The 25,200-nt window shown below is 40.4% G+C and overlaps 1 protein-coding gene and 1 long non-coding RNA gene across 2 annotated transcripts; one reads left to right on the forward strand and one right to left on the reverse strand.

Moving 5' to 3' along the window:
- Positions 1-339: 339 nt before the first annotated feature.
- Positions 340-14,902, forward strand: CDC25C (cell division cycle 25C). Its single transcript, XM_058167355.1, has 15 exons — positions 340-414; positions 1,182-1,316; positions 2,859-2,956; positions 4,268-4,301; positions 5,678-5,711; positions 5,888-5,968; positions 6,948-7,073; positions 9,513-9,593; positions 10,777-10,932; positions 11,485-11,586; positions 12,354-12,416; positions 12,872-12,970; positions 13,171-13,304; positions 13,418-13,529; positions 14,748-14,902. Exons 2-15 carry the CDS (start codon positions 1,201-1,203, stop codon positions 14,886-14,888), a joined length of 1,377 nt encoding a protein of 458 aa, XP_058023338.1. The 5' UTR covers positions 340-414; positions 1,182-1,200; the 3' UTR covers positions 14,889-14,902.
- Positions 13,536-24,091, reverse strand: LOC131190213 (uncharacterized). Its single transcript, XR_009153261.1, has 4 exons — positions 24,045-24,091; positions 21,888-21,965; positions 21,232-21,350; positions 13,536-15,579 (listed from the first exon to the last, which is right to left on the reverse strand). It is a non-coding gene; the product is annotated as an uncharacterized LOC131190213 (long non-coding RNA).
- Positions 24,092-25,200: the final 1,109 nt, after the last annotated feature.

Below are 25,200 nucleotides of genomic sequence, written 5' to 3' on the forward strand. Positions count from 1 at the left end.
TCCGACAAAGAATTCGGAAATTGCATGATTGGCCCCCGAACCGGAGAACCCCCTTCCAAAAATCCTTATGGCCAGCATTAAACGCGGCTTTAAATCTCCCTCCAGTAAGCAGGGAGGGCGTGGCTTTTTGCAGCCCTCCGGCCTATCACAGAGTAGGAAGAAAAAAGGAGGCGGATCTTTGGTCCGGTGATTGGCTAGGCGAAGAGTAAGAAACATGGGCTTTATCTGCCGAACGCAGCGCGGACAATAACACACGTGCATTAAAAACCCCGCCTACCAATACCCGTCATCCAATCAGCCCCGCGCGCCACCGTCGACGTAAGACCGTCGGTTTGCCAATGAAAAAGCTGTTGACTCCGAGACGGAGGCTCTTCTCGCTCGAGCGTTCGAGGGTTGGTCGGTCAAGAGAAAGAGGTGATCGGGATTGGCTGGCGCAGCGGCGATAAATTTTAATTTCTGAAGTGCCGTGGAATTTTCAGCTCGCCTTATTTTTTTTTTGGGTGGGGGAGGCTGAGAGGGAGGAAGGGATTTCAAAGAAGGGAGGGGGGGCAGAAGGGGTGCTGTACCTCCCGAGGTCCTTTGCCGTTGTTTGCAATGGCTCTGCTGGAAGTCCAAGTCCAAACCACCGGGGAAGGTTTCTCGGGTTGTCCCTGAGAACGAAGGAACAAACCTTAGTTTGTTTTGGAGGCGGAGTATTCTAGCTTGTGAGCCAGCCGTCGATGCTGATTATCCAAAATTCCGTCTGAAAAATTCAAAGCCCTCGTTTCCCTTTAAGAAAGGCAGCCAATCATTCTTTCTCAGCCCAACTTAATCTTGCAGAGTTGATGTTGTGGGGGGGAAAATAGGCGGAAGCGGTATTGGGTATGTTTGCTGCCATCAGTTATAAAAAAGTAATGTAGGCGAGGTTTAAACAAAAAAAAAAGTTAAACTGGATATATCTTTTTAGCCTGATTGTTACTAGTTTCTTTGTTTGCTGTTTTCCTAGTTAATCTCTCAGAGCTTGCTGCCGCATATTTCAGTTTTTAGGTACCTGATTTGTGAGCTCTTAAATTGTGATTATTACAATAAAGAGACAGGCTTATAAAAAAAGGAAGCTGCTGTTTTAAGTGGTGTCTTAGTGGCGATCAGTAATGCTGCCTGAAAATTATCCCCTTGTAGAAATTATTATTTGTTCCTTTTAGGTTTCAGTTTAGCTACAGGATGGCACTGAATATGATCCAGGATGTCAAGATATCTCTGCCGTTTACTCCAGAACCTCCTCTTACTCCTGTGTTCAATCTCACTTGGGATTTCCAAAACCTCAGCACTTTAGCAGGGTAATTTTTCCCCCCCTGTTTGATACAATAATGCAGGGTGGAATATTTTCTTTTTTTCCAAAGGCATGGCACAGAATTAGCTGAGAAGCTAATCTGAAATTTTAATTCTAGAATACTGTATGCCCAAGAACTATTGGCAGTCCATTTATAAAAGTTCCTAAATCCATGGTTAGGCAATATATTTAGTTTTAGGAAAAATTAAACATAGCTAAAACATGAATAAGTGGTCTCCGGGTCTTCACCAGACATAAGTAGGTATAAAGACTGCATATTGGATCACTATATTTACTTTATAGTTTAGATAACATGCCAACTTTGAAAATGAGTACACTGAGTTACACTGAGACACAGTGGCTCAGTTGGCTACGACACTGAGCTTGTTGATCGAAAGGTTGGCAGTTCAGCGGTTTGAATCCCTAGTGCCACGTAATGGGGTGAGCTCCCATTACTTGTCCCAGCTTCTGCCAACCTAGCAGTTCAAAAGCACATAAAAAACGCAAGTAGAAAAATAGGGACCACCTTTGGTGGGAAGGTAACAGCGTTCCGTGCACCTTTTTTTTTTTTTTGCATTTATATCCCGCCCTTCTCTGAAGACTCAGGGCGGCTTACATTGTGTTAAGCAATAGTCTTCATCCATTTTTATACTATATACAAAGTCAACTTATTGCTCCCCAACAATCTGGGTCCTCATTTTACCTACCTTTAAAGGATGGAAGGCTGAGTCAACCTTGGGCCTGGTGGGACTTGAACCTGCAATATTGCAAGCAGTTGCTGTTAATAATAGGCTGCATTAGCCTGTTGTGCCACCAGAGGCAACCCTTTGCCATTTAGTCACGCTGGCCACATGACCACGGAGACGTCTTTGGCCAGCGCTGGCTCTTTGGCTTTGAAATAGAGATGAGCACCACCCCCTAGAGTTGGGAACGACTAGCACATATGTGCGAGGGGAACCTTTACCTTTACACTGAGTTTGGTAGTTGGATAAGAAGGAGGTTTATGAATTACCCATAACTCATCCTGTATATAATCTTGGTTGTTAAGCAAACCCAAGAGCATTTAGATGGTCAGTGAGGGTGACTTGTCATGCATGGCTCCTCTGTTTAACCAGCAGTAAATAGTCAGAGTAATAAATTGCAGCTTTGAATTATAGGGGAAGAGAGAGATTTTTAAAAATTCCATTTTGGGGTTCTGACTCTTTACATCTGATATGGGAGCCATAAGCTTTAATCTACTGTATACTGTGTACAGACAAGCGTAGCCATTTTCTGACTTCTTTATATTGGTTTCAATGACACTTGACTAAGCTGGCTTTGATCCAGTCTTAAGTAGCATCTTAGGCTAGATGTTATCGTCCGGGGATATATTAAAATGGAAAGTTTTCAAATATAATCTGTCAGGATGCATGAGACTGTCTAGGGGTATTCATCCTAATAAAACATATGTTTCTATTTCAATGGCATAATGCTAATTTCTGTGGATTTCAGTGGTGTATTGCTAATGTGTGCGGATATGTGTTTCTACCTTCCTGTTCACAATTTGTAGGGATACACCAAGACGTTGCTTAGACCTGTCCAATCTCAACAGTGGAGAAGAGGAAATTGCTTTCACCTTCAACCAGTCCCCAGGAGCACTGGAGATTGGTAATAATTGCTGCCTGCTCTAGAGATTTAGTTCTGCTATTAGTAAGCAGTTTGATCAGCATGCAGGTAGTCCTCAACTTACAACAGTTCATTCTGTGACTGTTCAAAGTCACAGTGGGACTGAAAAAAGTAACTTATGGCTGTTTTTCACACTTACAACTCTTGCAAGTATTCCCATGGTCATGAGATAAAAATGTGATTCATATTTATGACAGTTGCAGTATTCCAGAGTCATGTGATCCCCTTTTGCGACCTTCTGACAAACAAAGTCAATGAGGAAGCCAGATTCACTTTACAACCACGTTGCTAACAATTGCAATGATTCACTTAAGAATTGTGATAAGAAAAGTCATACAATGGAGCAAAATTCACTGAACAAATGTCTCGCATAAATATAAACATAAATTTTGGGCTCAGTTTGGTTGTAACTTGAGGACTTACAAAAGCAAGTTTTGTTGTCATAGATAAATCATTTCATCTGTTATATCACAGGTGTCAAACTCATAGCATCCCATTGTGACGTATCATGACGTTCTTCCCCTTTCGCAGAGCTGGAGTTGGTGTGGCCAGCGCGTGACGCATCTGGCCTGCAGGCCACCAGTTTGACACCCCTGTATTAGATAAACTGTAGTATTCTAACCAGTTTAGGCAATTATTAGAACTAAAGCTATGAGAAATTCTGAATTAAATTGATTTTAGTAACCTTAAATCCAATTAATTGTATTATCTATTTTGTTTAATATATTTGTTTCCCAAGGTAGTATATTGATATGTTTATAGATCATAACAAATGTAGCAATAAACCCAAGCCAGATAATCATGTAAATTTTACGCTATATTCCAGGTAACGAAAAGTGTAGAGCTGCTTGCCTGCATACATAGCTGCCTCTTATCTACTGAAGTATAGTACTCCATTTACAGTTTACTCTCAAGAAATAAAGTTTATAAAATTTCATTTTTAAAAAAATTACAAACCGCTCCTTGATTTCACCACGTAGTATATTATCTATGTAATTTCTTATAAGCTTGGTTTTTTAGAGCTATGTAGTTTTCCTATGTAATAGGCTTGTATTTATGGTTTGGGGGACTCTAGCAATATCTTAAACAATTGAATATATTTTGCAAGCCTATGTTCCATATTGATTGGACTTCTTTAGCTGAACCAAGATAACTAATTTTCAGATATGAAAGAAGATGACTTAATCAGTTCACTCTGATTTAGATTCCTTAAGCTCAAGCGTATGTACTATTTAATAGTATAACTATTCCTAGGTTTTTCAGGCTTCTATTTTCTCACTTTGTGACTTGCAGATAAAAATAACTTAACAGAATTCCAGGATCAGCTGTAAGTTCTACCTACTGATTTTATAGCTTACCATATTAGCTTTATTTTCATTTGGGTTTAATTGATCTGCTCTCAACACTGAAAATTCCTTTGTAGCACTTCTATTAACTCAGCAGTGGCTAATTTGCTCAGCACTGATGGATGTATTAAATAAGTTTGTGCATCATGCTTAGTGATTGACTCATGAGTAAGAGCCTATTTGCTCCTTTCTCAGGTGGTGTGGCTAAACAACTGCCTGCATGGCTGGGCTGAAGAACATGATTTTTTTTTTCAGTTGGGGAAGGCTGCTTTCTAGTAACTGTAGACAGCTGTAAGAACTAATGGGATATGATTGATAGATGGGAAGAGCAAAATTGTGGGACATTTAAAAAAAATGAAGTAGGCCAAGTAGTTGTGTTTGGCCTACAGAAGAGTCTTTACATCTATTTTTCTTTTAACTTTGTGTATAACCCCCAGTACCGAAATGGCAAAATTTTCACTTGGCATTTTTTGTTTGTATACTGTAAAGAAATATAGATGGCAATGGGAGCAGGAAGTCTCTGGAAGGGAAACTCTGCATTTCCACAGTTAACCCTGTAACCCTGGCCAAAACTGTCCATTCAAAATTTCTAATTTTACCCTCGAAATTCCACTAAGATTTAGCCAATTGGCAAAGCCATGTCTCTAGGCCCTTACGAGAAGATAGAAGAGTTGAAGCCAACCTCACATTGGGGGCGTCAGGGGGGAAGATGTTCCAGAGGGCAGGAGCAACAGCAGAGGAGACCATCCTCCTGGACCCTGCCAGCTAGAATAATGGGCTGAAGAATGGATCCGCAGCATGCCTCCTCTGCTGGCACAAGTAGTGCAGGCCAATCCCAGTGGGGGTGAGACAGTCCCTCAAGTATCCTGGACCAATGCCATGAAGAGCTTTAAAGGTGATCGCCAACACCTTGAATTGCACCTGGAAGCAGACTGGTAACTGATGAAGCTCACAAAGTATTATAGGGACCATTCTTGGGGGTCCAAAATTATCCATGCTACTGCACTCTGCACCAGCTGTAGCTTCCAAAGGCTCTTCAAGGGTAGTACTATGTAGAGCACATTACAATAGTCCGGCCATGAGATGAGTGGGGATTGAGCACAGGTTATCCTGGTCCAGGAAAGCCCGCAACTGGCACACAATACAAAATTACTTTTACTTAGCATATAGTGCAAACCAAGCCAACTGTTGATTTATTCAATAAACTATTGAATGGTTAAACGAAACATAACATATCCCAATATGTGAATAAGGTATCCAATGTTAATGGATGCACGGGATTAGATTGGGGAATATGCTAAATTTTTACTCTGTTCATACTACGGATCTCTGACTATCTCTCTTTTTCTCTCAGCAGAGACTCAAGGAAACAGTCTGTGCAGTTGCTCCAGGTATTTCTTTTCTGCTATGATGGAGTTTAGTTACCTTATTAAAAGCTTTGAGGTGAAACTGAGAAACAGGAGCACCAATTTTTGATTCTCTTAAGTCTCATAACAATATATAAATCAACATACATACATACCTAACCAGAACTTGACAGTGCCATTCATTCCCCTTGATATTTTAGCCTGAAGTATTGTGCAGCACACCAAGTTACCTCCAGCAAATTAGCGAGAAAATTCTGTGTCCTTCGATGAACAAGAGAAATGTGAGTATCTATTGTAGCAGATGGGCTTTTCTGTAAGTACCCATAATCTTGTGCCAAGCTTCTGGTTGATCTTTCTGTTTTATAGCAGTTATGTCCACTCTAGGTTTCCTGATATGGATGATGCTTTCCAGAAGCAATTTGCATGTATATCTAAGGGTCATGAGGGGATGAGGGATTTTAACTAACTCAGTATCTATTGTAACCACATTTTGCAACCAAAGAAAATGGAAGATTTGAGTACAATGTGATTGTGGTATTTTGGATCTCATTAAGTGTAAATCAAAACACATCTCCCTTACATACAGGTGCTTCTTGACTTACAACCACAATCAGGACCAGAACTTCCATCACTTAAGTGGTACAGTTGCTAAGTGAGTCATCATGGGACCACGCCCAGTTTTATTACCTTTTTGCCATGGTTGTTAAGCAAGCCGCGGTGTGGCTCAGGCTGTAAGAAGCCTGTTATTAAAACACAGCTGCCTGCAATTACTGCAGGTTCTAGTCCCACCAGGTCCAAGGTTGACTCAGCCTTCCATCCTTTATAAGGTAGGCAAAATGAGGACCCAGATTGTTGGGGGCAATAAGTTGACTTTGTAAATATACAAATAGAATGAGACTATTGCCTTACACACTGTAAGCCGCCCTGAGTCTTCGGAGAAGGGCGGGATATAAATGTAAACAAAACAAAAACAAAAAAAATTAATCAGATGGCTTGTTTGGAAGCTGGCTGAGAAAGTCATGAATGACGACCATGTGTCCTTGGGACGCTGCGACCATTGTAAATATGAGCCAGTTCCAAGCACCCAGATCACAATCATTCAACTGCAGGTCGTAAGCGCAAAGTCAGTCATTTTTTTCAGTGCCATCATAACATCGATGGTCATTAAATGAATGGTCATAAGTCAAGGACCACCTGTACAGTAAATATTTGCATGTTTGAAAACTGGTGAATTTCATCTGTAATTGGTTTTCTTTCCAGAAAGCAGAGGATTTCATGGACCGTGAGATGAAATGCCTTGGTGGCCCAATAGATGCTTCAGGAATCCCAGAAACCTTGGATAGCTTTTCTGATGAGCTCTGTTCCAGTGAAAAGGAAGAAACAGAGGTGAGAAGGATGAGTTAAAAGGAACTAGGAACAGGCTCCTCCTGTTCCTCTGCCTCTCTGTTGTCAGCCTCTGGAGGCTCCAGAGTCCGCACATCAGTCCCTGATGTCCCTGGCCCCATCTCTGCCTCTGATGCAGAGCCCTCATCCGGGCCTTCCCCAGCCTCCAGGACTGGCCCATGTTCTTCCTCAGCCTCCGACTCTGCTGTCAGCTCTGCAGGCTGCTGGCGGACCACAACAAGCAGTAATGCCAAGTAATATCAGTGTTGGGTCTTCTCTGCTGCAAGGCTGGAGGGAGAGCCTTTGATAAGAGCTACCTGAGTGATCTTTGGGGAAATTGGAGGTAGGAGCTTGTATTCCATTACACTGAAACATTTTCAAACATTAGGAAAAAAATGGCTAGGTATCTTGTTCAAAGGGTAAGTTTAAATACAGTATTCCAAAACACTGCAGGTAGTCCTGTATACTTAACAGTTATATATACAGTTCCTTTAGTGATCATTTGAAGGCACTTATGACCTTTTTCACACGACAGTTGCAGCATCCTCATGGACATACGATCAAAATTCAGATGCTTGGCAACTGACTCCTATTTAGGACGGTTGCAGTGTCCCAAAGTCATGTGATCACCTTTTGTGACTTCCTGACAAGCAAAGTCAATGACAACGCCAAATTCACATAACAACCATGTTATTAACTTAACTGCAGTGATTCACTTAACTGTGGCAAGAAAAGTCACAAATTGGGGCAAAATTCACTTAACAAATGTCTCACTTAGCAACAGAAATTTTGGGCTCAGTTGTAGTCGTAAGTCAAAGACTGCCTGGATATATATCTAGTGCTCAAGACTGGTCGTTGCATTTTTGGTGATAATTGTCATAGTGGCGGTGAGACGTTTATATATTAGTTTTATCCCGAGGATCTCTTAAAACCTAGATATATTTTTTGCAACTGGCTAAATTTCTACGAATTCATTCGCATCCCTAAGGTAGCATACTAGAATAAGAAAAAGTTCATTCCTTCTGGGATTTCAATATTGAGTTCTTTTAGATTTTCTACTCTAGTAATTTCAATCGTGGGCTGCAACGTATCTCAAAATGTTGAACACTGTTAGCAGAGATTCTTTGAATCACTTCTGTTTCTCTTCTGCCAGATAATAGTGGACACCCCTAATTAGAGCTTGCTCCAAAGTCCAACAGAATTTCTTATACTGGCTGCTACTCATTTGTTATGAGTTCTAGAACTGAATCACCTCAGAAATACCTCCCTTTCTGTACTGTATCTGTAGATTTCTAAATGAACTTTTGTAAGTACAAGTAGTCCTCAACCTATGGCCACAACTGAGCTCCAAATTTCTGTTGCTAAGCAAAACATTTGTTAAGTAAATTTTTCCTCATTTTATGACCTTTGTTGCCACTATTGTTAAGTGAATCTCTGCAGTTGTTAAGTTAGTAACATGGTTGTTAAGTGAATCTGGCTTCCCCATTGACTTTGCTTGTCAGAAGGTCACGAAAAGAGATCATGTGGCCCTGGGACACTGGAGCCATCATAAATATGAGTTAGTTGCCAAGGACTTGAATTTTTATCATGTACCCATGGGAATTCTGCAGTGATTGTAAGTGTGAAAAACGATCATAAATCACTTTTTTCACTGCCACTGTAACTTCGAATGGTCACTTTATGAACTGTTATAATTCGAGGACTACCTGTACTAAAATATAGTCATTCTTTCATCCCAAATTTTTTGTTTTTGTTTCACCTTCACCTTCAGCCATCCTTTCTTTCCTTGTGCATTTCCTCATACCTTTGACCTCTGTGGGATGTGAAAATGATCCAGATTGGGAAGCCAGGAGGGGAGAGGGGAACGACAGTCCTGTAGAGTATGAAATTGACACTCAAATGCTGGCAGAATTTTTTTTTAAATTTGAATTTATATCCTGCCTTTCTCCGAAGACTCAGGGCGGCTTACAATGTGTTAAGCAATAGTCTTCATCCATTTGTATATTATATACAAAGTCATCTTTACTGCCCCCAACAATCTGGGTCCTCATTTTACCTACCTTATAAAGGATGGAAGGCTGAGTCAACCTTGGGCCTGGTGGGACTTGAACTTGGAGTAATTGCAAGCAGCTGTGTTAATAACAGACAGACTTAGTCCGTTGAGCCACCAGAGGCTTAAAGGAATTAAAGGAAGAGTTGTATTTTTGTTAACAGAAGTGGTTCTGCATTTGCCACTCTTCTGGTTCTGTATAACGAAATAGTTGTCAGGTTCAGCATACATTAGCCAGATGAAAAAGAGGACTGAGAACATTTTGTAAGGTGAGCTTCCCTGGTTGAAATCCTTCTTTTGTACAACTATTAAAGCTGTAAGTGCCTAATGTTCTCTTTTCATCTGGCAATTCTATTTTTAATGCTCTGTTTTTTCCTGTGATTCCTCCATAGAAATCCCTTTCTGGGCACCACTCAAGCATGGCTGCCTTGTTGTCTGGACCACTCTGTGCTCAGGACGTCAATATCAGTGAGGTAAACGGGGATTTTTTAATCAGCAATTTAGTTAACTCGGGCTCTTGCCTTGTAGCCAGTAGCAAGTAACATCTTGTCTTCTAAATGATCCAGTCTGGAAACAGCAGCATTTAAAGCAGGGGTGAAATCTAAAAATTCTCCCTACCGGTTCTATGGGCGTGGCTTAATTGGTGGGCATGGCTTGGTGGCCAATAACAATAAATAATAAAAAATAACAAACAAAGTACACAAAACAATATGAGGTGCCAAAAACCAACTTTCACACTTTACACACACACACAACACAACTGACTCACACACAATGTAAAAGCAGCTGCACTTCACCCAAAATGGCCCCTGCAACAAGCAGGAACCTCATACAGCCACAAAAAGCTCAAAAACCAACTTTCACACTGTACACACACACACAACAACACAACACAACTGACTCACACACACACACACGAAATGCCACATACAGCTTTGTGAGATTTTGTGTGTTTGTATAGAGTGAAACACTACAGAAACACACCAAATCTCAGAAAGCTGCACAAATATTTTATTTTATTTATATTTTTAGATAAAAGCAGCTAAATTTAAAGCGTCCTTAACTTTAAATTGCTATGTCTAAAAATAAAAAAAACTCCTAAAAAAACCCCAATTAACTATTTTTTTAAAGCCCCCACCCCCCAAAAAAACCCAGTTACTTACCCAATTCAAGGGACAAGGCTGAGATGGATTGCAGGCAGACAGATTGAGTTGCTAGCTGATGCAATTAATTGCAGCAGCTGAAGCAAGGCGAGCCGGAAAGAAGCAGCAAGCTGCCAAGTAGGCAACTGGGGACCAGGCGATTGGGTAGGCATGGGCGGGGGTGGGCCAGGGATTTTTGCTACCGGTTCTCTGAACTACTTGCCTCCATTGCTACCAGACTGCCTGATCCAGTCTGAACTGGGAGCATTTCACCTCTGATTTAAAGGCTCAAATGTTTAATATGTTTATGGCTGTGCCATTAAAACAGTTTGTGGATTGATTTGCAATGCTGTTGTAAAACTGAGGCTGTCGGACATACCTGAGAGAGCTAGCAATAGTTACATGGAAGTACAGTTGATTGAAAAATCTATCAGTTTTAATGAGACAGATGAAGTGACATGTAGGGTCCTTCCTTCCTGATGTCTTGATCTCTGTGTTTGTTTGGCACATTTAGCAGGTCTCCATGAACAAGAGCTGCCTCTTCCGATCTCCATCTCTGCCAACAAAACTAAATAGACCTGCATCAAAGAAGACAGTGAAAAGCTATGATGATGAAACATCAGCTAAAGTGACATGGAAGTGCAGCCCAATCCAAGAAGGGCCAGATAGGGTAAGAAACAACAATTGGTCCTCGTATCCAAGACCTTTTCCTTAAATTCCTGGGTTCTGGTATCAAGGCTAGAATGATCAACTGTGTTAAGAAGAATAGCGAAGGAAGCACAGGTATTTTTCCTCTTGTTCAAACAGAAGGTAACAAATAGCTAAGATGTTTAGAGGAACCTTGCTGGCCAGAAATCTGTTTATCACAGCATTCTGTTTCACGCATTGGTGAGCAGATACACCCAGTTTACACGTCTGATAGGGCTAACTCTTTTACTGTTGTATCCAAACAACTGGCATTTAAGGCAAGATGCATTGGATTTGATCAGACTGACAGTTGAATCAGTCAATGAACGGCATGTCAAGGGTCTCATTAAGCTTTCTTCTAGTATTAAATATTTCAATTTTCCCTCTTTAATGCAGATTTTTGTATTTTTTAAAGAAATATTTAACTATGGTTTCAGTTCATACAATGTTATTTCAAGCTTTCTCATGCACAGAAGATCGATCCTCGCAGTTATTTGTCTGCATACTTATTAATGGATTGCCTGCTTGTTTATAGGTTATGCTTTTGAAGAAAACAGCCTCTCTTTCTGACATCGAGATCGTCAGAGCCCTTGATCAAGACCACGGCTTCAGGCAGTTAATTGGTGATTTCTCTAGCGTAGGTACCTTTTTGCTTCTCCGATTCTTTTTTTGGGTGGGTAGGAAGGATAATACTGATTTTGTCCATGTCATACTATCCCAAACCTCCCCTCCTAATAATTGAACAATGCTGGAACAGCATTTTCTGTATTGCTCAGTCTAAGCACTGATGAAAAGTTTGAGTATATGTTGGCAGACAAAACCTACCGTGATCTGGTAGGTAACAGATCAGAAGAGTTGTTTGTCATGTCCTATAGCTGGGTGATTAAGACTTCCAGTTAAGAATTGTATGAGTAGCAGCTCACACTTGCATAAAGATACCTACTTCACTTTTAGAAATTCAGATAGGCATGATTCTAATGCACTAAGCTCAAATGAATGGTCCCTTCTTTAATGGTGTGATGCGAGACTCATCGGTGTTTGGCCATTTTCAGATCAAAACTTTTCAGGCAATAATTTTCAACAGTGCAATTTTCAACAGTGCCTGAAATAGCTCAGAAAAAAACAACCTTAGTATATCGCCCAAGCAATTATACTGTCTTCAAAACTTGTAGGAAGTTTAAATAGGGAATCATAATGTATATTTATTATCTCAATACACATGTAGGTGAAATGTTTGCAAATTTACTTTGGGTCATTTTCTCCTGAATCCAGTGCATCTTATTTCCCAGCAGTTGCATTCAGGATTATTTTGCTGGTGTCTATCTAGCTGAGGCTTGAAAAAGCTAGAGGATCTGTTGAATTGTAGAAATTTTAAACATGAAATGTGATTGTGTTTCTCTCTAGGTCTATGCATTGCCAACTGTCACAGGAAGGCATTCAGATCTGAGATATATCACTGCAGATACTGTGAGCAATCATGCCTGCTTTAAAGTGTACATATGTCTGACTTTCTCTTTCCTTTTGACTTTGCAAATATGCTTTCACAGGTCAGCTGAATTGTAGCTGTACCTCTTTTTCATTTAGGGTCACTTGGTTCTGTAAAAGTTTCAGAAGATAGCTGAGGGGGTCTTGCTGTAGCACCTAATCAAGCAAGCTTCCCTGTTCTTAACATTCTTCTGTAGAGTATCTTCAGACTTCAGCTACACCATAGTCTCCACGTTTATTCAACTCTCCAGCCAAATTGCTTGAGATAGCATTTATTGTTTGCCTTCATAATCATTCTGTTATCTAAGTAAAACTAAGAGATTAACATTGCCTTATACACTGTAAGCCGCCCTGAGTCTTCGGAGAAGGGCGGGATATAAATGTAAACAAAAAAAAAAAATTACATCAGTCTGGGTGCCATTCTTCTCTTTTTATAGATCGTAGCACTGCTCCACAATCAATTTCAAAGCCTTATAGAGAAGTTCTACATTATTGACTGCCGCTATCCCTATGAATATCATGGGGGCCACATCAAGGTGAGGGATTCATATTCTGGATGAATCGTGTTCTGCAAAGGAACTCATATGTGTAAAATGCTTGAGGAATGTTGTCTTAATAGCAGCCTTCCTAATCTGGTGGCCTTCAGTTATGTTGAAGTAGAACACCCAGTCATCACTACATAGCACAGTCTGTGGCCTACTTATAGCAGAGCCCAATATTTTGTTTCTTTTTACAGGGGGCCTTGAATATTCACAGACAAGATGACTTATTTGAACTTTTCCTGAGGAAGCCTCTGCTTCCATCATCACCTCAGAAGCGCCTCATCCTTGTATTCCATTGTGAATTTTCTTCTGAAAGGGGTCCCAAGATGTGAGTGTGGACCACAGAGGGCTGCAGAGGTGGAGGGGACTTTTTGGAAAAGGGAAACAGGTGTTTTTGGAAGTTCCTGGACAGGCAGGATAACCAATTGCCTTGCTGTGAAGGTGTCGTTACCTGAGGGAGGAAGACCGAGCCATGAATGAATATCCTGCCTTGCACTACCCTGAACTTTATGTCCTCCAAGGTGGCTACAAGGAGTTCTTTCTAGAAAACAAGGTAACAATCAGACAAAAACAATTGTTATATATTATAGAAACACACTTCATCTGTCAGATGCTGATGATTCCAACAATAGCAAAAATCATACCTTCTTTCAGTATTCCATATCTTTTTACCTAGATTGATTTTAAACTAAGAAACATTAATAAAGAACCCTTCAACAATATAGTAACAAAAATGAAAATCTGGCTAGTAAAGAAGCAGTTAAGAATTAGATATTATATGTATAAAAATTCAGCCAATTTAATCTAACACTTTTAACTACCGTATATACTCGAGTATAAGCCGAGTTTTTCAGCACGTTTTTTGTGCTGAAAAACTTCCCCTCGGCTTATACTCGGGTCTATACGGCTTATACTCGAGTTTTGTTTTTTTTTAAAGCCCCTCGGCTTATACTCGAGTATATACGGCTTATACTCGAGTGTTTTTTTTTTCTTTTTTTCACATTTTACCGGACGGAAGCCCTGCCGGTGCAGTGAGAGTGCGGGGCGGGGGAGCCGCCAGCCTTCTCAGCTGAGGGAGGGAGGGTTTCCCCAACCGGTAGGTGCCTCATTTCCCACCCTCGGCTTATACTCGAGTCCCCAGTTTACCCCAGTTTTTGGGGTAAAATTGGGGACCTCGGCTTATACTCGGATCGGCTTATATTCGAGTATATACGGTAATTAGCACCAGGCAAATTTCTGGATATTCCGTTTTAGGTAAGATCTTAATCTCTATTCACTTCTCTTCTGGAAAAGATACATCATAGAAAGATTTCTATCACCTATTTTAAAATTTAGATTTTTATATAGCCCTTTCTACACATTTCTTGTCTTTGATTTGGAACATCTAGATCCAGATTTGGGAAGGAATGGCATTGAGGAATTACACTGGAATTTTATTTTTGCACTCTGTAAGCCATTCAGAATTACAATACAGTGGGACAGCTTATAAATTCCATAGATGACTAAATAAAAGAAAAAGCAATGTGCCTAGTAAGATAGGGGCTTTTCCCCTTATCCCATTCGTATCTTTGCTGTTTTTTAAAGACTTAATGGAAACAAATTACGAGATTTCACTTGTTTTCCCCTATAAGTCAAAGAGCCATAATATACCGATTCTCTTATTTAGAAGTTGTATGTTGTTATTTTTGTGACTAATAATTGTTGTGATTAACTGAATTGTGGGCTTTAAATTATGGGAAAATATATAATCATTGATTTCCTTTTCTGATAGGAGCTATGTGAACCACAGAGTTACTGTCCCATGGATCACCAGGATTTCAAGGCAGAGATGGTCAAGTTCCATGTTAAAAGCAAGACCTGGGCAGGGGAACGGAGGCGCAGAGATCACATTGTTCGTCTCATGAAGCTATGAGTTCAGAGCCAGTAGCCAGGAGGGGACCCCCTCCAAGACAGTTCCTTAGCCAAAGGAAAAGCTGCAGCATCTGTAAAATGTGCTGAAAGGCTAAGAAAGTGAGCTTGCCAGGACCAAGCAGCCCTGGCAATGATTATAATGAGGAAAGCTCTGAAATGCGAGAGATCCCTAATTTGAAAGTGCTGTGGCCAAGTGCGGACATTCCTCATGGAGCACCCTCAATAGAAGTGGCAATGGCCCCTGTGAGAAACAATGCCTAGAATCTCTCCTTAAGGCAGCAGGCTGAGCTGCTCTGTAATCCAGACTTTAAGCTAGTTTTCAGAGGGAGGCTTAATTCCTTTTAAACGTTACCTTAAGTTTTTGGCCAGTGAGTGCCTTATTTTAATGGAAGAATGAACTGTTCTGGAAGATTATCGAATGTTGTTTAGCTATGTATCCAGTTTTGTATGCATTTGTAAGTAATAGTCTGTAGTAGCTGAAAAACACTCATTTGGAACGGTACCATTCAGGTGAGAAGAAAAAGCATGAGGGAGTCATTTCATCCTTATTTTCTTTTAAGGGGGTATCTTCTTCTGAATATCTTAACGAAGGTGTAGATGAGCGATTTGGTATAGAAAAGTATAATAAGCTGCTATGGCCTTTAGATTTTGTAAATTTGCCATTCCAGATGAATCACTTCTTTTTGGCAATTCTGGAAAAAAAAATTTTAATGATAGCATACATGAGCAATTGTAATTCTGGACAAAAATAAAATTGCATATTCAAACTTGTTCTAAGTTAATATTTCTTCAGACAATAAAGGTGACTAGTAATCTCTCAAATAAGTACTTTCAATATTGTATTGTATTGTATATACAATATTTTACAATATTGTAAAATTTTAGAGGTTTGTTGTAATTACCAAGGTGGCTTTCCTCAAATGCTTCTCCCCTCATCCCTTCAAGACAAAGTAATGAAGTAGATTAGATCAAGTCTCTCTTGCCCACAAATGCTACTATCTCTATTAAATCCCACTAACATGTTCTTGGACTTACATGAAAAGAAGAGTTATACAGGTAGTCCTCTACTTATGACCACAATTGAGCCCAAAATTTATGTTGTTAAGTGAGAAATTTGTTAAATGAGTTTTGCCCCATTTTACAACCTTTCTTGCCACATTTGTTAAGTGAATCTGCTATGTTGTTGCACAGCAACAATCTGCACAGTTGTTAAATGAACCTTTATTCCTCATTGACTTTGCTTGCCAGAAGGCCGCAAAAGGTGATCACATGACCCTGGAACACTGCAACCATTACAGAATAGAATAGAATAGAATAGAATTTTTTATTGGCCAAGTGTGATTGGACACACAAGGAATTTGTCTTGGTGCATATGCTCTCAGTGTACATAAAAGAAAAGCTATCTTCATCAAGGTACAACATTTACAACACATAAATATATAATATATATATATATATATAATATTTTATATATAGGTCTTTGGTTGTTCGGGTTTTCTCCCGTGTAAAATTGGAAATGTCTTGGCAACGTTTCGACGAAGTCTCATTCGTCATCTTCAGGCTTCAGCTTCGTGCTTCTGGGAGCAATGTGTGATCGCAGCTGTTTCTTCCTTTTAACTGCTAGTGGGGGTTTGAACTGATTGGGTGGGAGCTTGGCTGTGCTCTGATTGGATGGGGTTTTTGTGCTCTGATTGGCTGGGGTGTGTCCTGTTTGGGTGGGGGCTTGGTTGTGCTCAGTCTAGTCTGTGTTGCAGGGGGATTTGAGCTGGTGAGCTGCATAGCTGTTGTTTGGCTTTGTGGTGGTGCTACATCTTCATAGTGGGTGTCAGTCTGCTGCATGTATGGATTGGAGGGGTTTGAAATGGCTAATGTTGCAGCTGCGGTCTGGCTTCTGGTCCTTGGTCGTGCTTCATGATCAGTGTGGGTTTGGGTCTGCTTTCTGGGTGGATGTGCGGTGGTGACATCCTGTGTGGACCTCGTGAGTGTGGGTCTGGTGTCATTCCTCGTGTTAGGGACTCGTTTGTCAATAAGGGCGGGTTTCCAAATGGCTGGTAGGCGGGAGGTATCATCTCGTTTGTTCATGCTGTGTGGGCGTTTTTCTATCTCAATGGCTTCTCTGATTATTCTGTTGTTAAAGTGTTCAGTTTTGGCGATAGTTCTGGTCTTTTTAAAGTCAATATCATGTCCTGTGACTTTAAAGTGTTGGACCAGGGAAGAAGTTGGTTCCTCTTTTTTGACTGAGTTCTTGTGTTCGTTGTGCACTTATTCTTCTGTTGGTTTGTCCGATGTATGTAGTGGGGCAGGCGGTGCATGGGATTTCATATACTCCTTGATTTTCTAACTCAATTTTGTCTTTGGGGTTTCTTAGGATGGTGGATATTTTTTGGTTTGTGCAGAATGCTGTCTTGATGTTGTGTTTGTGGAGGATCTTGCTGATTCTGTCTGTGGTGCCTTTTATATATGGGAGGAGGGCTGTGCCGTTTTCTTGTTCTCTGTCTTGGATTTTAGTGGGGGGTTCTTTTTGGATTAGCTTGGTAATCTTATTTCTTTGGAATCCATTGGATGTTAGTACGTTAGTGAGAGTGTCTAGTTCGGTTTTTAGGTGTTGTTCGTCAGCTAAGCATTTTGTTCTGGAGATGAGTGTCTTGGCTACGGAGTTGATCTGTGCTGGGTGGTGGTGTGAGAATGCGTGCAAATAGTGGTTTGTGTGTGTTTGTGTGTGTATTTTATATATATATATATATATATATATATATATGTTTTCTGAGGTTTTCGCGGGTGTTTGTATGTAGGTCTTTGGTTATTCGGGTTTTCTCCTGCGTAAAATTGGAAGTGTCTTGCTCCCAGAAGCACGAAGCTGTAAACACCTAGCCTGAAGATGACGAATGAGACTTCGTCGAAACGTCGCCAAGACACTTCCAATTTTATGGAGGAGAAAACCCGAATAACCAAAGACCTACATATATATATATATATATATATGTATGTATGTATGTATGTATGTATATATGTATGTTTTCTGAGGTTTTTGCGGGTGTTTGTATGTAGGTCTTTGGTTATTCGGGTTTTCTCCCGTGTAAAATTGGAAGTGTCTTGACGACATTTCGACGAATGAAAAGACATACATACATACATACATACATACATACATACATACATACATACATATATACATATATACATACATACATACATACATACATACATACATACATACATACATACATACATACATACATATATACATATATACATATACCAGTTGCCCAGCCTCCAGATGTAATTTACATGACCATGGGGATGCTGCAGTGGTTATAAATAGAAAAATGGTCATGTCACTTTTTTCAGTGCCGTCGTAATTTTGAACGGTCACTAAACAAACTGTCGAGGACTACCTGTGTCACTGGGTTAACATAACTCTGGTACAATGCTCTACTTGCATTCAGTTTTAGAAAGAAAGTTGAAGGCATGGGGGGAGGAAAGAATTCCTAAATTAGGAAATTTCAGGCTTAAGATTTTTTTTTAAATCATGATTTCTTACATTGGAAGGTTGAGGTGATATTTCCCATAACTAATTCTTCACTAAAGGAAAGCGTTTCCAGCAGATGGCGCAACTGCCACACTCAGGAGAGGAAAGAAAGTGGCTTCTGGCAGTGCTAAGGAGCGGCCTGCCCTGGAGGATGGTGAAGCTTACAGAAGCACCAGGATCTGATGAAGAAGCCCCCTGCATTTCAAACATGAATCTCGGAACTCACCAAAATTAAATGCTCTTCTCTTTTACCAGAAGGAGTTCTCCCAGCATTCCTCACCATAATGCAATGGTGGTGATGGGATCCTTATACTTGGTCAGCAAAGGGCCCCATCATCACCATTGTATTATGGTTTTTATACTGAGCAAAGGGGCAATTTTGCAGCCTTCTGCTTTATCTTACAGTTTCCTGCAGAGGGAGAGGAGGTATTGGTTGAATGGCAATGTGTCATTCTCCCAGGTAAAACCAGACAGGGAACATGACCAGATGAGCTAAATCTACATTACTGTATGGTTACATTAATAGCATCTCGCAAGTTTGAAAGAACTTCCAGCCTTGCATTTTAACTGTTTGCTCCATTAGGGCAGGTCCTTTCTTAGTTTTCTTTCTCTGATTGTTAAGCAACTGTGGGCTTGTGCCCCTCTTGACTGATTATCTCCTGGGCAGCATCTCTTCCTCTTTCCTCAAAATTGTTACCCATGCATTCTGTTACACAATGTTATTTGCTCCAGTTTGATAGGCTGCCCAATTCATGGGGAGAATCAGCATTGGAAGGCTGGCAATTAGGCCAAGGCAGCAAATGAGGGTTTAGGGAATGAGGCCAGTGGCAGAGCGGAAGGGCCCATTTATTCCTTTTGCTGCACTGCACCAATTTAAATCAGAACCAGGAGGCTTCCGAGTGGAGTAAATGATGAAATCACATATCTCTGAGGAGCAGGGACAATGCTGAGATGGAGATTGGGGCCAGCTAGTGATCCCAGACCTTCAGACCTTCTCTGGATAAGGAGAAGTCAGAGATTGCCCAACTGTGCTCCTCACAAGGAAAACTGCAGGATCTGGAAAGCAGAGCACCAAGAGTTGTGGAAAAAAATCCCAAATACGGACTCGTGCAGAATCTGTGTCAAGGACAGAGGGTTTGCTCAAAACTCAGCAAAGCTGAGCTTAGAATGCATAAACTGTAGCATGGAGAATGTCTTTTGCTTCATTAGTGTAATAATCTTCAGAGCAATGCATCAAAATGTCTTCTTAATAGCTAAAAAAGTGTTGCACAGTCAGGCTGGCAAAGAAGCAATTGAATCCTCAGAAAAAAGATCTCAGCACAAAGATTGGGAAAGCTGGACCTCTGTGGCTTAATTCCTCTTGGAACTTGGTGGAGGGTGATGCTAGTTGAACCAGAGGTGAAATCCAGTGGGTTCTGACAGGTTCTGGAGAACCAGTAGTGGAAATTTTGAGTAGTTCAGAGAACCGGCAAATACCACCTCTGGCTGGCCCCAGAGTGGGGTGGGAATGGAGATTTTGCAGTATCCTTCCCCTGCCATGCCAACCAAGCCACACCACACCCACCAAATCGCACCCATAGAACCGGTAGTAAAAAAATTTGGATTTCACCACTGAGTTGAAAGTTGGAAGGTGTCATTTAGGCTCCTGAGTCCAACCACTCCCACTCCCATATGCAGGGAGTTTTCCATTTGCTATAGATAAAATTCTTGTTCAATGTTGGTACGTTTTGTGGTTCTAGAAATGAACTGAGGAGTTATTTTCATCCTCTGACATTTTGGCAGACTTTTGAAGAAGCTGCCATCTGGGTTCCTATCTTCCATAGGCACATAGAGAGCCAATAGATAACAATCAGACACTACAAGTGGAATGGGATTGCCAAGTGATTTTCCTATGTCCTGGCTTGATCTCTTGCAACAATACTGCATATAGAGTAAAAAATAAAAAAGGTATTCAGGTCTAAACTGAAGGGAGAGAATGCTAGAAAATAGAGATAGTAGATCAAGCGGTAGAATTGAAACAAATGCACAAATATTGCAGTAAACATGTTGTAAATTAGGTTCTCGGTCTCCTATGCTAGAAGCCTCATAAATTTAGAGTTGAATTTGAAGTTATAAAGACTAGATGGACAAGAGAGGGGTTTTGTAGATGACTCATAAGCTGCCCTTTGACACCCACAGTCCAAATAAATATACTGAACAATCTAAAGAGTTTCTCCTCTTCTCCTCTACAGTATGAATGTTACTTGGAAGCTTCTTTTATCTGCTGGATTCTCATGACATTGGCTTGCCCACAAAGTTAAAGGAGTGTTTTTCCCATTCAGGAGCCAACAAGCTGCTTTCAGTTTTACTGTGGGAACAATCAATCTGACATGCGTGTGTGTGTGTGTGTGTGTGTGTGTGTGTGTGTGTGTGTGTGTGTGCGCATGTCTTCGAGCCATTCCTGGAAACAGTCTGGACTCTGGACGAACCTCTGCAGTTTTCTTGGCAAGATTTCAGAAGTAGTTTGCCATTGCCTTCTTCCTAGGGCTGGAGTAGAGTGATTGGCCTAAAGTCTTCCAAGCGGCTTCATGCCTAAGACATGACTAGAACTCATGGTTTCCTGGGTTCTAGCCTGGTCCCTTCACCTCTACACCACACTGGGTCTCTGGTATGCTTTATAAGCCTTACATCAGTGGCCCTTTCAGGGGACCCCAGAGAGTAGGATATGTGAGGCACTTCCCAGCCAGCTTAGGCTGGTGTGCACCTGCCCCTCTAGTCTCCAGAACCAGTCTGATTCAGACAACAAGAAGTCTAGCCTTTTAAACAGGGCTCTCACCTTGACCACGCCCGAGGTTTCCGAACCATTCCATTGCACAGCATCAACTGATCAGTGAGGTAGAAAAGTTGTGCAGGAAAGCAGGGCAGCCACAGCCAACATCTTTTTCAGAGAGTTTGCTAAGAACGTGGTAAAAAAAGAACAAAGAAATTTAAATATTTAAAGAGCCAAGAAAGATGCAAAGTGTCTTTGATGAAAACAATAGCATTTGGGAAGTATATAAAGAAGGCTGTACAAGGAGTTTCTGACAGAGAATATATATTTAGAAGAAAAAGTGATAACATTTGAAATTGAAGTGAAGAGAAGCTGAGTATTTTAGAGATGAGTTTGGGATTAATAATAATATGTCAAAAGAGTAGAATTGTATACATGTTAGAGTACAAGGAAAAAATTATGAAAAGGCAGAACTGCAGAACAAATGTATGAATGAAAGAGAGAGAGGGGGAGCGGGAAAGGAAGGCAGGAAGGGAAAGAAAGAAAAAGGAAGGAAGGAAGGAAGGAAGGAAGGAAGGAAGGAAGGAAGGAAGGAAGGAAGGAAGGAAGGAAGGAAGGAGTAATGGGTTGTGGGGGAGGAGGAAGACCAAGAATGATGCTTGAAATGAATGATGCATGAATTTCAAAAACAAAAAACAAAATAGGAATTTTCTTTTTCTTACTTTATGGCTTTATTTTTATTTATGTTTTTGCTTGCTATTTCATTCTCCTTTTCTTCATACAGCGTTATGTTGCTTATCCTGAAAGGGAATAGCATTAAAAATATATGTATGTATTTCTCCTTACCCTCATTCATTCCTCACTAATGTTTCATAGCATTTCCTGTGGAATAAAAGGCTAACTTTATACTTAATTGGTTCACTTTCAAATTTCCAAGCCCTCTGTGTACAGTACTGCGGGGACACAGGGACAGGGAACTGAACTTGGCTTAGCACTGAGTTCGCACATGGGAAGGACCTTAATGTTAATGGTCCGAGATAATGAGAAAATGTTGAAACTGATTAAAGTGCACCATCATCCAGCTGTTGTATTCATGCAACACACTGCAAATAAACTGCTCTTATTCAGTCAGATTGTCAGGAAACAAAACTGCTGGCCATTCTTCGAATGCTATGTGCTATGCCAGTGTTGGCAACTTCCTGATGTGCATGTGAGCACCAGGAAGATGATCTTCCTGTTTCCGGTGTGCGCTTGCACACCAGCCAGCTGGTCTTCGCACGCACATGCGTGCCAGAAACCAGAAGACCAGGTGGCAAATGCGCATTTGTGTGCCGGAAACTGGAAGATCATCTTCCCGGCTCATGCATGTGCCCCGGGCGGCTGCTCTTCCGTTTTCCGGCACTCCCACACACATGAAGACCAGCTGGCCAGCATGCCGGAACCTGGAAAAGCAACGGGCAATGGCTCGCGTGCCAGGAGAGATGGTTCTGCATGCCACTTCCAGCACATGTGCCAAGGGTTCGCCTTCTTAGTGCCATGCTGTATGATGAATACTGGTTCCATATTCTTTAGTGATCTCTCAATGGGCTTTTTGTTTTTTTTAAAGTTCAGCTAAATTGACAGCCTCTAAGTTTGGATATTTTTTACGTTCCAGTGCCATTAAGGGTAAACATATGTTAACCACAAATGGATTTCTTGAGCAATGTTACAAACAATATCCTTTAAACAGACAAATAATTGTTTTATAGCTATGTATGTATACTCCACTATTACAAACTTGATTTATTGGACTGTTAGAGGTTCAAAGGATTTGATCTTTTGGTTTAAGACTATGGTATCTGAACCAAACTGTACTTTTCCCCTAATACATCTTATTCTAAATTATTTTTAGAGGTGGTATATACATAATATAAACAATGAAAACAGGTTTTATGAAGCCAGATGGCATAGGGAAGACTTATAGTTACAGCTTTCCTTCTTAGTGCATGTTGGATTACAGCTACTTTAAAAGCTATAGAGGTCTTCTGAGCAGAAGACAGCTAACCACCTGGTGAGTTATTGTTCAGCCCAGGGAAAGATTAAAGTAAAAACTAAATAATTATAAAGATTTCATAGCAACTATGAGCAAAAAACTAACCCAAAGTTTGAAATATAACATTGGGTATATATTTTTATTTTAAAGTAGTTTTGAGTTATTGGAATAACACGTCTCTGTGTTAATGAAAATTGTTTAAATTTCCTAAGAGGAGAGACTGGATTATTTTGTTTTGGAAATGAGGGAAAATTATGAAAGATCAATTATGATCATAGAACTATGGAATGCCACATGGGACTAAAGAATTAAGAACAAAGAAAGATCTTCTCTTTTATTATTCCCCTTTTCTGAATTGTAAATTTTAAAAAAGAGAAATGGCCACTACCAGGAAAGCAGCAAAAATCACAGAAGGGAATTATTAACAAATAACAGCTCAAATAACAGAACATCAGAGATTTTACAAATAATGTTCGAAAAAGTGAAGAAAAATGTTACAACATGAGTGACAGCATGTGGCAGAATCTGTTAAAATAGATCTGCTAACCAGGGAAAATGGAAGAAAAGTTTGCAAATACAGTAGAAAGTATTAATTAAACATTTGAAGAAATTGAAGAAGTTAAACAAGTTAAGGAAAAAAATGGAAAATAACAATAAACTGACAGATGGAAAAATATTTAGATAATGTGGCACTACTGAAATTTAAAAGAATTCTGCCTAAGATTGAAAGCAGAGGAACGTGTTGAATTCTTAACAAAATTTTTGAAATGGAATGAAGAAGACATTCATGCTGAAGTGGACAAAGTGTACATAATTAATAGAAGATATGCAAAGCTAAGAAACGTACCAAGAGATATACTTGTCCACTTTGTCAGGAAGAAGACAAGAGACCAGGTTCCACAGCAACATTTTAATACTAAGTTAAGGATTAATAATTCAGTTGTAATTCTGTTTAAAGAAATACTTATTAGAATAAGACATAAACAAAAGAACAAAATAAAACAGAATTTGAAACTGAATTTTGTATAAATGATGAATATGTGATTGCAAAATAAAATTGTCAAAATTTTAAATGGAAAATAATAAATGAAATATGATAAAAAGGGACTAAAGATTTTCATTATAATACTAGACAACCAGTGACCTATTGGTCATGATTTACAGATATTTCCTTATCTAAACAGAGAAGCAGAATGACCGTGGCAAAAAAACAATGGGAGTGGGATCAAGTTCTGACTTCCTGCTAGCTTCCCTGTTGATTTTCCTTGAAGGAATCTGGCAGGGAGTGTTGGAAATAACGGAATAACAGGGTCAGAAGGAACCTTGGAGTTCTTCTAGTCCAACCCCCTGATCAAGCAGGAGACCGTACACCAGGGCTGTCAAACTCCCTGTCAAGGTTCCAGAAAAACCTCTTCTGCATAAAAAAAACTCAGAAACCATTGTCTTTCAGAGTTCTTTACTAGCATGAGGAAACTGGCACACGATGAGTGAAATTCCAAAACTGAACTTCCGGATTCTTTTCCCAGTTATACAAACCCCAAGAGTCCCACCCCCCTAACCCCTTTGCTGGTCACATGGTCCCACGTTCTCCCAGTTCATTCGAATATCTTCTCGCCACTCCTCCTGCAGATGTGAACACCATCCAACCTTGACCGCTTGAAGAATGTTACCATACCCCTCAACCCCCCTTCTTCCCCTCAGGGGAAAAATGTGGCAGTGTCTGGAACCCTAAAGTCTAGTATGGTTTCCAGGCCTGACACTCCCAGCCTGTGGACTGGATGTGTCATGCTCTGGCCACGCCCACACCTGGTTTAGCGAAGGGGCAGGGGGAAAGTCCCGATATGTCACGTGAGGCCACCATGACATGAGTTTGACAACCCTGCTCTGTACCATTCCAGACAAGTGTCTGTCCAGGCTCTTTTTAAAAGCCTCCAGGGATGGAGCGCCCACAGCTTCTGAAGGCAAGCTGTTCCACTGGTTAATCGTTCTCACTGTTAGGACAT

This window comes from Ahaetulla prasina, chromosome 2, assembly GCF_028640845.1.
Source record: "Ahaetulla prasina isolate Xishuangbanna chromosome 2, ASM2864084v1, whole genome shotgun sequence".
NCBI lineage: Eukaryota > Metazoa > Chordata > Lepidosauria > Squamata > Colubridae > Ahaetulla > Ahaetulla prasina.

Excerpts from the sequence above, each read along its gene's own strand:
- CDC25C (XM_058167355.1), top strand. The coding sequence starts at position 1,201 with ATGGCACTGAATATGATCCAGGATGTCAAGATATCTCTGCCGTTTACT. Across the intron at positions 10,933-11,484 it reads TCCAAGAAGGGCCAGATAGG|GTTATGCTTTTGAAGAAAAC; the intron begins GTAAGAAACAAC and ends GCTTGTTTATAG. Across the intron at positions 13,530-14,747 it reads AGTTCTTTCTAGAAAACAAG|GAGCTATGTGAACCACAGAG; the intron begins GTAACAATCAGA and ends CTTTTCTGATAG.